Source organism: Protopterus annectens, chromosome 15.part0 (genome assembly GCF_019279795.1).
Source record: "Protopterus annectens isolate FY-2018-M chromosome 15.part0, PAN1.0, whole genome shotgun sequence".
NCBI lineage: Eukaryota > Metazoa > Chordata > Ceratodontiformes > Protopteridae > Protopterus > Protopterus annectens.
Window position 1 is genome coordinate 377057662 of NC_056749.1, and position 13007 is coordinate 377070668.

At 40.8% G+C, this 13007-nt stretch overlaps 1 protein-coding gene across 1 annotated transcript in view; it reads right to left on the reverse strand.

Moving 5' to 3' along the window:
• Nucleotides 1-13007, reverse strand: part of TAF7L (TATA-box binding protein associated factor 7 like) — a 594912-nt gene that overhangs the window by 522435 nt on the left and 59470 nt on the right. The window contains exons 5-7 of the mRNA XM_044057271.1: nt 10569-10627; nt 6340-6431; nt 4781-4799 (exon numbers count right to left, since the gene is read on the reverse strand). Coding sequence (XP_043913206.1) covers nt 4781-4799; nt 6340-6431; nt 10569-10627 — 170 coding nt within the window. The remainder of the gene's footprint in view (nt 1-4780; nt 4800-6339; nt 6432-10568; nt 10628-13007) is intronic.

Below are 13007 nucleotides of genomic sequence, written 5' to 3' on the forward strand. Positions count from 1 at the left end.
TGACCACTGCCATGCATTTGGTGAACACTCTGGGGCTGTAGTGAGACCAAAGGGCAGGGCTCTGAACTGGAAATGACTGGACCCCAGCCGAAAGCGGAGAAATCTCCTGGAGCATCTGTGAATTTTGATGTGATAGTACGCATCCTGAAGATCTATTGAGCACATCCAGTTGTCCTTCTGTAAGAAGGGCAGAATTGACTGAAGAGTGACCATTCGAATCTTGTCTTCCTCACAGACTTGTTGAGTCTGCTGAGATCCAATATTGGTCTCCAGTCTCCCGTCTTTTGGGGACCAAAAGAACCTTGAGTAGATTCCGGCTCTGAATGGTCTGTTGTAACTGGCTGAATGGCTCTTTTTGCAGTAGTTTTGAGACTTCTAACGCTGCAATTTCCCTTAGACCGGTGGTACATCTGGAAGGGAATTTGAGGGAAAGGACTTTCCTCGAAAGGAATTATGTAACCCTTGGATATGATCGACTGTACCCATCTGTCTTGAGTGAGGGAATGCCAGGCTTCTGGGTACAGTGATAATCTTCCCGACTGCCTCCAAGGAGGGACAGCCGGGCAACATCTCAGGGATGCTGAAAGGGCTTGTCAGAGAGAGGCTCTCTGTTTCCCTGGTTTTGGACCCCTCTGTCTCTAGAGCGGCGCCTGTTGTTGTTACCCCTCTGCCTCTAGGGGTAAACTGACCACGTGAATCCGGCGTGACTCCTTGGGATTTACGGAACCACATTTTCCACCCTTCTGTCCTTTGGGATAAGGTCTAGAAGGTGGAAAACGGACTCCTACAGCAGAAAGAGTCTTGCCGTCCTGCTCGCACCTGGTCAAAGTTTCCTTCACCTGAGGGCCAAACAAAGCTGACCCATCAAAGGGAGAATTTGTGAAGGGCCTTGAAGGGATCTGCAAGTCACATAGCCGCATCCAGGCTTGGCGTCTAAGAGCCACACCTGTACCTGCGGTTCTACTCGCTCCATCAGCAGCATATGATATTAGCCGCATGGAGGAGTTTGCAATGGAATTAAGGGTTCCTAGCTGCGAAGCAATCTTTTCTTGAGCTCCTGCAGCTGTAGGATCCTGTACTACTTCACCCAGCTCCTTAAGGATATCCCTCTGGAGTCTGGTGAAGTGACATAGGTAATTCAGCGAGCATAGCAAAGGTCGCTGAGGAAAACATCCGCCACTGCATCTATCCATGGTCCTAGAGTCCTTATTAGGAGGATGGACGTGCGGAAGGATCTGCAGTTCCTTCTTGGTGGCAGCAGCCACCACCATGGCATCAGCGGGACACCCTTAGTGAGGAATTGCTTGTCACCTGGGGCAGTGATAAATTTTGAAGGCCTCCTAGGGACTGGCTCTACAGAGTCAGGAGCTGCCCACGCCTTCGGGCAATAACTTGCATAAGGGGGTCGAAGGTGGAGACACCCAGGAGGTGGAGGGCCGAGATCCAAACGCCTCTAGGTATACTGACTCATCCTCAGAGGGATTGTTGGTGGGCCAGTTTCCTCTGTTTAAGGAGTTCTAGGATGTCTGAGAAGGAGACATCCTCAGAGGGGATCTAGGGGATCCCTCTGACTCATCAAAGTCAGTATCCGAGTGACAGACTCGGGGAGTCTACATGTTTCCTCTTACAAGTCCTCTTCCTAGGAGGATCTCCAGAAACATCAGGAGAATCCTCGGAAGAGGGGAAATTCCCAATGGGGAAACCTGAGGCGGAGGATCTCTGGGTCCTGTAGCAAGAGAAGTGGCAGAGATGTCAACAGGCACTATAGAGGGAGGAGCTACGGAACAGACTGCTGACTGATACCAGTGGCCAGCACACTCTTCATCACCTCGAATGCTCCTCCCAGGCAGGTCCGAGAGAACCCGTTCAAGAACTAGGAACTCCAGGGACCACCGAAGGGAAGTCTCCGAGGCAGATGTCGGAGCCGAGCTCACCAAGGCCGAGGCTCCAAGGGAAGAGTGGGTTCGGACAAGGGTCCGATGCCACTCCCTCGGAGGAGACCATGGAAGCCCGACCACCGAATCCCTCTAAGGAAGGTCTCGAAGAGGAGATAAGAGTAGAGGCTGAAGGAACAGAAGGGGGTATCTGTCCTCCAGCCGTAGCAGTAACCATTCCCGAAGACTCCAACTCCAAACTCTGGGGTAGAGTTGAAGGAGGAACTGTAACGGGGTGTGGACCAACAGTCGTCTGTTGAGACGGACTATGTAACATTTGGGCCAGTACCTGTGACTTGAAGTAATCTGCTGATCACTCTCTCTAGGTCATGGTCTGAAAGTCTGGATGACCTTGAAGATCGGCTCCGATGGCTCCGTTCCGAAAGGAGAGGTGAAGCCGGAGCCGAAAGTATCGGCTCCAAGGAAGGAGACCTCGACCTCTTCCTGGAATGAGCCACCGGAACCGATACTATAGATCCTGTCGGAGCCGAAGACTTATCGGAGCCGACAGGAAGCTCACGCATCGGCTCCAGCCGGAGCCGATACAGCCACAAAAGTAACGGTGTCGGAGCCGATCGGAGCAGACACCGATGCCTGTGCCACATGGTGGTCGGAATCGATCGGAGCCGACACGGTGGTCGATGCAGAATCGGCACCGATAGCCATCGGTGCCGAAGGCTTAAGCCAGAATCGGCTCCAGCCGAGCCGATCTCGACTCAGAACGAAGTCGGAGCCGAGGCCGCAGGCTTAGACACAGAAGCCTGGGCCTTGGAAGATTTGGCTGATTTAGATGGAGCCGACTTAGCCGGAGAGCCCTCCGGCTTAAGAAGGCCCCTAAGTATCAGCTTGTTTCGTCTTTCCTGCAGGACTCTCTGGCTGAAGGAATGACAAATAGCACAGGAGTCCTGCAGGTGAAGAGGCCCCAGGCAATACAGGCAAGAAGTGTGACCGCCTGTCAGAGACATCTTCTGACAGCACGAGTCACACTTCTTAAAGCCTGAGACCCTCTCCTTTGACATGGTGTTTCACAACACACACACACACCAGTCAAAGAATTAAATTAAATAAAATACCGAAAAGGTATTACTAGAAAAACACACACACACACAGCCTAACAGGGGGGGGATGGGATGGGTAAAGTTTGACTAAAAAAAATTAGTAGAGACAGGGATTTTCTGTCAGAAAATCTATATAATTAACTTAAAACTAAAAATTAAGGGTTTTTAGGAAAAAAGGGGCTTAAATATCAAAGAAGTGAATCACTTACCAGGAGCTGGTAAAAGGAGGACCTCATAAGCGAAGCGGCAAACGAGATCTGGGTACTTACCGCCTTGCATCATGGGATATGGGGCTGCCTCGAGCTGGTAAAAGTGACTCTCGAGCTTAGCAAGTGCCGAGTCGGAGCCGAGGGATCGGCTCCGAACCCATCAAGCAAGAATGAAGGCGAGATTGACAACTTAACATCTGTAGACTTCCATTACTTGATGTGCTACCTAAGGAATGCAATCCCTTTAACAAATCATTTTTTAAAGCTATGCTTTAATACAACAGAAATGTCATTTTATTGATGTGTTTTTCTCCACACAACCCACATTAAGTCTGCTATTACCTTAATTTATTACACAATGATGCACTGTTTAATTCTGTGCAAGATTTCTTCTGCACATGGTACCTTAAAATGTAGAAGGCTATCTGTATAAAAACAGACTGCAGTTTAGTGTGATGTGCAGAGTTCAGCCCCTTAGCATCTTGCACACTGAATAAAATGTAATGTCACCCCGTTAACACAATGTGACCCTGGAGTTTCTGCTGCTAGCAGAAGTTCACAATCCATGCAAGTACAATTTTACTTTAGGCCAGCCTCTATATACAAGAAAATGCACATGACCTGTCTACAGTTACTTCCACCAAATCAAGACATGTATCATTCAGCAGTCTAAAACTTGTAACTCCTGTTTACTGGAAACTAAACTTGTGACTGTACCAGTGAGTACTAGGCACATTTTACTGCTATCTAAACTTCACACTGTATCTGAAGCAAAAGCTAGCAAAACTTCCTTTGCAAATGTCAATATATTACTTGATGAATCTCACTATTCCATTTAGTTGCCTACCTTCTGAATGCCACCATTTTGTTCTTTACTGGATGGAGTATGCACAGAGTAACATCAAAAGCAATGAACAAGGATACGTGAACATGGAAATACTGGCTTCCAGAAAAACAAGGATGCATGAACACGGAAATATTGGCTTCCAGAAAAACAAGGATGCATGAACATGGAAATAATGGCTTCAGAAAGTTGCACACAACTATAAATGGTATAGCATGCTAACCTGCATTTGTATCTGTTAGCCCTACCAAGATCAAAGTACCTCTGCTCAAGTACACTCCTGGCCTAGCACATTATTTTTTCACTAATCTTACTCTTTCAGTGTTCATACACATTATCACTACTAACTTTCACTTGCTAATTTTCTCTACGAAACAAACACTGCAAAATCCAAAGCAATCATCAAAATTTAACCATGGACTCTAACTCAAATATAACAGCAGAACATTTTCAAGGCTCCTGGTAGGAGCCCAGGTACTTGCTGGTGGTTACTCATGCACTCAACCTTACAACATATGTAATAAGCTATTCATCTGGATGGACAAAGCTATCTGAAAATTTCTTTTCCAATAAATCTAATTTGTTTAAGATAAGCCCCAACTCTCCTTGCTGTTTTCCCTCAGTTCCAATGCTTACTCAAAGTACTTGCTGACCTACTACAGTTTCACCACAGTCATATGGTTTGTTTGTTTACAGGGCAGATGGGCTACATGAAAGACCATCTTCACCCATTACCCGAGCAATAAGGAAGCAACTAACAAAGCATGAAAAATATCAACAGCAATATACAGACTAGTCCAACTACAAGGTTTGCTTAACTGCATAGCAAAGTAACGTACAATGTTTACATTGTTTATATAATGACAATAGCTCATACTATGTACAACACAACACTTTTACATTGCAAATTGAATGAAATATATGACATTCATATAGTATTTGCACATTATGGCATTATATATAGATAAAAAGTCAAGTCATCCATATTAACCAATACCAAGCCTACATAACTCAACATTACAGTTAAATAAAGTCATAGTAAAATCAATGCAACTAATCAGCCATTCTCTTTAAATTGATTACATTTACCTGAGGCCTTAAAGAAGGTTAACAAGTTTAGATGCAAGCTTAGTATATACTGAAATCTCACTTCTAATACCTACCATGAGAAGACTCCAGGTGGCAGAAGATACCCATAAATAACACATACCAATGTTGTTGTTGTTGTGTCTTTTGGCTTATCCCAGTTAGGGGTCGCCACAGCGGAACTCCGGTCCGCTAATGTTTGGTAGTGGATTTTTACGTGCCGAGTTACCAGCCCTGACGCACAACCTTCAACGAAGGCACGCCCATTCACGCATGCCTCCACACAGAAGACGCTCTAGCTGAGACTCGAACGCGACGTCTTGCTGTGAGGCATGAGCCACCAATTCAAGACAGCCTTCGTGTTTTACTACTCCACATTTACAAAGTTGCAGGTTACAGCTAGTAAGTTACTTTTTGCTCCTTTCTAAAACTGTACATAAAACTGCATATTCAAAACATAATGCAAAAGAGCAGCTTATGTAATAAATATTTTGAAATAAGTGGTTTACTCAAATATATTATTTAGCTATGAAAAACAGATACTAACTGTGGTTATCAGATTTTTTTTCTAACTGGACTCTTCTCATTCAGCACACTATAAATCAGCCAATGATAATCCCACTATTCTGATACCATAAATCCTTATTGTTCTAAAACTACAATGAATACAACTTCCTTGTTAAATGAACTTTGACAGCATATTAACAAAACAATAAATCACAGGTACTGAATTTCATAGCAATCCAAAATCTGCATAGCACTAATTTCAACTATATTACATCAGACTACCATAATATACACTTTGTAATTCTATTGTTCATTCGTGTTGTCGTACATGCAGTATCATGCACTACCCCAAGATGTCCTATTCCCACCTTCAACTTCAACAACTATCTAGATCCAGGTCATGAACTCCAGTCAGATGAGCAAGACACACACACACACACACACACACACACACACACACACACACACACACACACACACACAGACATACACACACAATAAAGCATTTTTTTTTTTTTTTCAAAGAAGATGCTTCTTACTTTAACTTTCAGATGTCACCTTCTGAGTGCTGCCCTTTAAAGGCACTTCATATTTCAGTCAGACACACAGCTAGAGTCAACAGCTCACATAAGATGCCACCACTCTTTCTTTAACTCTTCCCGGTATTAAAGCCTTACAGTTATTTTGCTTACTGTAATCACTTGTGTTCTGAAAGGATACGGACACTGACCGCTTCTAAATCTGTACTCAGCAGTCTCTTCACTTCCTTTTCAACATCCGGAGATTCAATATACTAAGGCAGAAAAAGGAACAGAACAATCTGATAAATAAAATTTATTTCACATCTACCTTGTTACCAAATAATAAACAAATAAAATAAAATAAACAAATAAAACACAAAAACATGAATTACGACTTTCATATCTGCTCTCTAATGCAAAAATAAGCTGCAAACCACCTTTTTTAACTTTAAAATAAACCTTTAACTAAAGTACTTTAAGTACTGCAAACAGATTATACTGGTTTCTGGAAAAGATTATTAATTAATATTCAAATTTGCTACACAGCTTCAGTATCTTGTCCTACTTCTTGGACATGCAATAGTGTGATCTGATTCGATGGTAAACATTTTTTTTAAGTAACACTTGGTAAAAAATCCAAAACACTGGCTTCCTACTCCATTTTCAATTTCAGATTAAACTTACCACCTGTTTTGTAAACATATTTATAAGTCTTACAGTGTGCAGCACAAAAATAAAATAAAACTAGCAAAATAAATCTTTTTTTTCCCTTCAGACAAGGGATGCTTCATCACCTCAGACTGCATGCTGTTATCACCAACTGCAGCATCACAGATATTACTTGAGGTTGGCTTTATGCCTATCTCAAGCACTGTGCACTCCAGCATTGTCTACGTCCAGATGTTCATACTGGGAGCCAATTGATGTGTATTACCCAGTTCAGTGTATAAATACTTCCCTATGCCTTTTTCTGCTATCCTATATAGTCTCTAGCTCTTAGCTGCTTGGTTATCCTTTTTTTTTTTTAAATAGAGAAAAATCAATGGATGGGTGACTGCAAATTCACTCCTGGGATGGTGCCCATGTCCCTCCTAGACACAGGAAATTGGTATTAACTGCCATAGACCCTTACCTCTGAGAACTTCACTCACCTAACCACTGACAATTAGGGCAACTTGGAATAAATATGGCTAGGCTTGTAAAGGCTCTAGGGCCGTTAGCCTAGTAACCTCCTATAAACCTACGAGTTTAATTTTTCTAACTTATTCTTATTTGTCAGGTAAACAATCATCATCAAGATAATTGCTTCACAAGTCAAACACTGGCTATTTAATTTTCATATCCTAGACAAATCAATGCTCTGTAAAAGCCCTAGAAATATGGCTTCCAAAATGGGTCACAACACCTAATGTGAGACCTCACCAAAGACATCTATAGTGATATGTTCACCCCATTCTTTGTGCAGATGGAGAACAAATATACCCAAAGAGTTTTTTTTTTAATTAAAAAAAGGTGTTCATTTAAAAACATATAGAAAAGAAAGTCATGACTGTCTCCAACAATTTTACTGTGGATTGCATTAAGGAAACACCTTACTTGGTAGTAAAAATGATTTTTTACAAGTTCAGGAAATCTGAAAAGAAGCTAAACTGACATATCATTGAGATGTATGTCACTGACTGCATTTAGGACTCTTCCTTTTAAATGGTCATTCTGCTGTAGGGGTAAGCATAGTATGTCATGCAAGTCAAAGTAAGAACCTTTTTTTTTCCATTAGCTTCATTTCTGATGAATTGCCTCCTCTTAAGACCTTGCCCGTTTTTATACCTCATATCCCTAGGAGATTATCGGTGATTCACTTGTGAGGTTCTTGACTGTTTTTATTTTATTTTTATTTATTTGCTACTGGGATGACCATCAAAGGCTGCAAAGTACCTCAACATCCAGACTTTTCACTTCACTGTGGGCTAATACTACAATGTCATGCCATACTCATTTGGGGCAAATATGCTCCTGGGGGCTGGGGTTATAACAGTATGGTGCACAGCAAGCATCATAAGGAAGCAATTAGTTCAGTCAAGGCCAGGCTTTGTCATTCCACTCCAGTACAGAATTTTCTCTCAGTGGTTCCTTACTCATTAAAGAATACGCATTCACTGGTGTCAGACATCTGTTGGATGCCTACTTTTATATATCAGTGAAGCATACAGACCATTCCTGGCCTTCATTGTGTGGCAGCCTGATTCTGTAAATCTCCACACCCTCCTCCAAAAAGGGAAAACTGCCTGTTAGAAGGTTCATCTCTCAATAAGCCACGGTGGTACAGTGGTAGCGTTGTTGCTTCACAGCAAGAGGTTCTCCTGTTCGATTTACATCTGGAGTGCCTTCTGTGTGGAGTCTGCATGTCCTCCCCATGGTCGAGTGGACTCCGAAAGACATGCGTGTATCGGTGTGCCTTCGCTGAAGGTTGAGCTGGCAATTCGGCACCATAAAAAAAAAATCTACTGCCAATCATTAGCGGACTGGAGTTCCACTGTGGCGACCCCTAACCGAGAAAAGCCGAAAAGACAAACAAGAAGGTTCATCTCTAGCAGTCCCGACACATTTCTTGAATCTGGGTTGTTGGCAGCAAAACTTTTTTCACCATGTAAAACACCAATATGAATGGTTATGGTGCTTACAGTCATGACAGTATTCAATTACTAATAAGAAGTACAGAAACTTGGTACAAGTAGCAATGGGTAGTTGGTGAGGGAGGGTGTAGCAGGTATGGAAAGGGTGGTTGGTAGTAAACAGTTACAGGATAACAGACAGCATTACACACATTTCAGTCACTGAGAACCATTGGAAGTGTGTGTCCAGTATCTGAAAGTTTAAGACAAATTTTGCTTCACACCTTTTTCAAAAGTTGCCGTCAAATGTTGAAGTAGAATTAATACAGGTACTTAAAGTACTTCATATATGGTACTTTTCTGGGTGCTGAACCCAAGACTCCCTGCTAAACTGTCCAGAGACTCCTTGTTGGTTTAGTGGTAGTGACAAATGCATCAAATGTGGGGTTCCTGGGGCCAGTCCCCAGACAACGGGCCAGTGTTTTCCTTTCCTGTTCAATTGATCACGCAATACTAGGGTCATGGTTTGTCCTGTAATGAACTGGATGCTTGTCTCTCCAAACATCAGTTTCCTAGTTAAAAGAAAAAAAAATTGCTCTTGGGGAAAATGAGGTACATGGCTGTCCAGAGATTCCTTGTTGGTCTACCTGATAGTGACAATCACAATGAATGCAAGGGTCCTGGGTTCAATCACCAGACAAGTGTCAGTGTTTTCTTTTACTATTAACTTTCTCCTCAATCTTCTGACAATCAAACAGCCCACAGAGAGACTCTGCCAGTGAAATATTTTCCTTCATTACAAAAGAAAATGCCTGAGCAACAGAAAAACATCCAAAAGCTGACCAGAGGAATCCGGAGTACCTTGATTTGAACCCCAGACCTCGTTCAGAGATTGAGAGGATCAGAAAGCAGACCAGCAGCAATGTAAAATTAGTAAATAAACGAAGAACTGAAAAGCATCAATTCCATTAGATGTATTTTAGACGTGTGAAGTACGTTTATGCAAGAAGTAACAGACTGGAAACTGATTGACTGTGTTTAACTTGTCAGAGAACTTTAAAGCATAAAACCCACTTTGTCATTAACATTTATAAGGACACTGAAGGACTCAAAGTAACTGAAGTGTAAAGCAGATTATGTTTTATTGACATTTCTATTAAAAATCATGACTTAAATATTGTAAATTAGTTCTGTATAGTATGCAGTCATAAGTATTTTAAATGTGATGTGGGGGAGTTTTATAAATAACTGCTTTATTTGCATACAGTTTCTCTGTAATGTAGCCAGGCTTTTCACTGTAACAAGTTAAGAAAGATTGGAAAGAAGTTAAGTTACAATTAATAGAATAAATAAAAATTTCCCTTGCCAATTTTTTGAGAGAGATATTTGAAACAGATAAAAGGGATTTTTTTTCAGTGGAACAAGACAATCTTTCATTGGTATATGTCTATATTTTTAAGAGACAGTAGACAAATGTGTGAAAAAAATAAGGCTGATCCTGCAGTAATAAGTAATAACGAGGCTCCAAAAATGCATGTTTACGGAATGAAGAGCACCGACAGATGAGCTCTGCATTTTGACATTGTCTGACTACAGAAACTGCACACACCAAGTTAACAGCTGAAGTATGGACTTCACTTAAACTAAGTGTTAAAAAATTATTAATTTAGAAAAAATAAATAAATACAATTTTCCCCGAAAAGAAACTATACACCTGGAAAATTAGCAAATTCATATCTGCTCTATACCAATCCAGAAAAAGAGGGAAAAAAAAAAAAGAACAAATAGATATCTGACCTTTTTCTTCGCAGTTTTTCTGAACCTTCGTTTCCTGACATTCTTCAGAGGTGCAGTAACTGAAACAAAACAAACTCATAAATATATGTGTAATGCTATTTAAAGCCTATTTCAACATTCAGCAATAATATTCAATCGCTCTGGCTTCAGAGCCATTAGCCTCTAATCAGCAATCTATTCCTCATGAGTAGTGGAGGCCCCTTCTGAGCCATAACTGCATGACTTGCTTTGACTTTATGGCTTTATCTAGTGGCTCCTGTACTCTGATGCAGCTTGCTGATGTCTCTGACTAAGCTTTTTGTCTCGTATCAAGTTCTGCTGAAAAGAAGGAGGAAAATGGTAGTGGTGATCCCCATAAATCGTGACTTTCCAGTTTTCAGGATGGGAACCCCCCCTCCCCCTTTTAAGCAGTATATAATCTTGCACAGCTTTCCTACATTTGGTCGAGTTCAAGTCCATTAATTTTCAGTCTCTGATTCTGAACTTCTTGATTGCTTTTCTTGCACAAACACACAAGCAGAGATTTTTTTTGTGCTTGCAGCACTTCAACATTTCAGTCTTTTTTTTTCTCTCAACAAGATTATGCTCTGGACAGCACAGTGGTGCAGAAGTAGCATTGTCCCCTCACAGCAAGAGGTTCTCCAGCTTATGTCTCATCTGGGGTACCTTCTGTGCGGAGTCTGCATGTCCGCTCTGCATTCGTGTGGGTTTTCTCCGGGTGCTCAGCAGCAACAGAGGTTTTGGATACTCCACCTCCTAACCAGGAAGGTTTGCAACAACCTGGTTTTATTAATGGAGCGAGACCCAAAGTGACCATGACCATGACACCACAAGTTTTTTTACCCTTACCAGTCCAGTATCGCCATCAGAACAGGATGAGATCAAACAGCAGAGGGAGAAGGAAGCCGTGGAAGAAAGAAGAAGACAGCGCCACTAAATGAACTTGTTTTTAATTTATCGAGCCATTCTCTTACAAAAAGTGAACATAGCTAAATAAGGACTTTCATTCATTCCCTCTCAGGGTAGCAAGCTAGCAGAGCTTTTAACAGATTTGCGAATGTTTGCAAGAACTTTAACTTTGAAAATTATGTATAAAGATACTTTAACAGAATATGATGTTATTAATGATACATGCTTTAAGAAAAAAAGTGTTTTTGTACCAGAAGCTCTGCCAAATGTTAGTTGCTTTGTACAAAAGTGTGAGAATGATTTTTATAAATATTTCACAGATGTAAGGAGAGGTAAAAAATGTGGAAAAATCTTTTATAATCTCAACAATGATGAACATCAAGCACTAGAGAATTTAATTGAAGATTGGTCGCTAACTATAAGACCTGCTGATAAGGGGGGAGGGGTTGTCTTATTAGACACCATCTTCTATGAAGAATTGATGTTAAAGATGTTAAGTGATGTTGAAAAATATGAGAAAATTAATAATAACAAACTAAATAAGATTATAAGTGCAGTTCAAGAAACGCTTTATGACTTACTTATGTGTAGACAAATAACCAAACAATTATACGACTATTTTTTGATAGATATACCTACTATTCCTAATATAAAGGGACTTCCAAAAATGCACAAAGCAGAATATCCCCCACCTATGCGACCCATAGTGGCAGGAGAAAAATAGGTTACTGAACATATTTCCAGTTATTTGGAATTTAAACTAGGACCCATTGTGAGACGGATACCCACCATTTTGAGGGATACTTATTCATTATTGAATGATACTGAACATTTAGTAAAAGGAGCAGATATGCCATCTACTTTAGTACTAGCATCGTTAGATGTTAAAAATTTGTTTACTACCATACCTAATGACTATGGAGTAGAGGCAGTAAGGGAGATATTATTGGAAGATAAATCTTTGCATAAGGACACACAATTATTAATATGTACTTTATTGGATTTAGTGTTAGATAACGTATTTCTGTTTCAAAATAATCTCTACATGCAAACATGGGGTGTAGCAATGGGCACCCCATGTGCGAATTCATATGCGAACCTTGTAATGTACTATTGGGAATCTAAACACTTGTTTAATAGAGAATACATGAAAGACATCATATTATACAGACGCTTTGTTGATGATGTTCTTATTTTGTGGAAGGGAGAGCAGTCTGTATTAGAGGAGTTAGTTGTTTATTTGGAAACAACCACAGATTTTCTAAGGTTCACTTTAGATTACTCACTGACAAAAATTGACTTTCTAGATATTTCTATCCTGAAAGTTGGTGAAAACTCGCTCATCACAAAATTGTTTAGAAAACCTTGTTGGAAAAATGCCATCTTACAATATAACAGCATGCATCCCCGGTTTATTTTTCCTAATATAGTACAAAATCAAAAAAATAGGATTGCTAGGTTATGTGCCCAGATACCTGAAAGAAATAAACAGCTAGAAATTTTAAATGAATTATTTTCTGATAGAGGCTA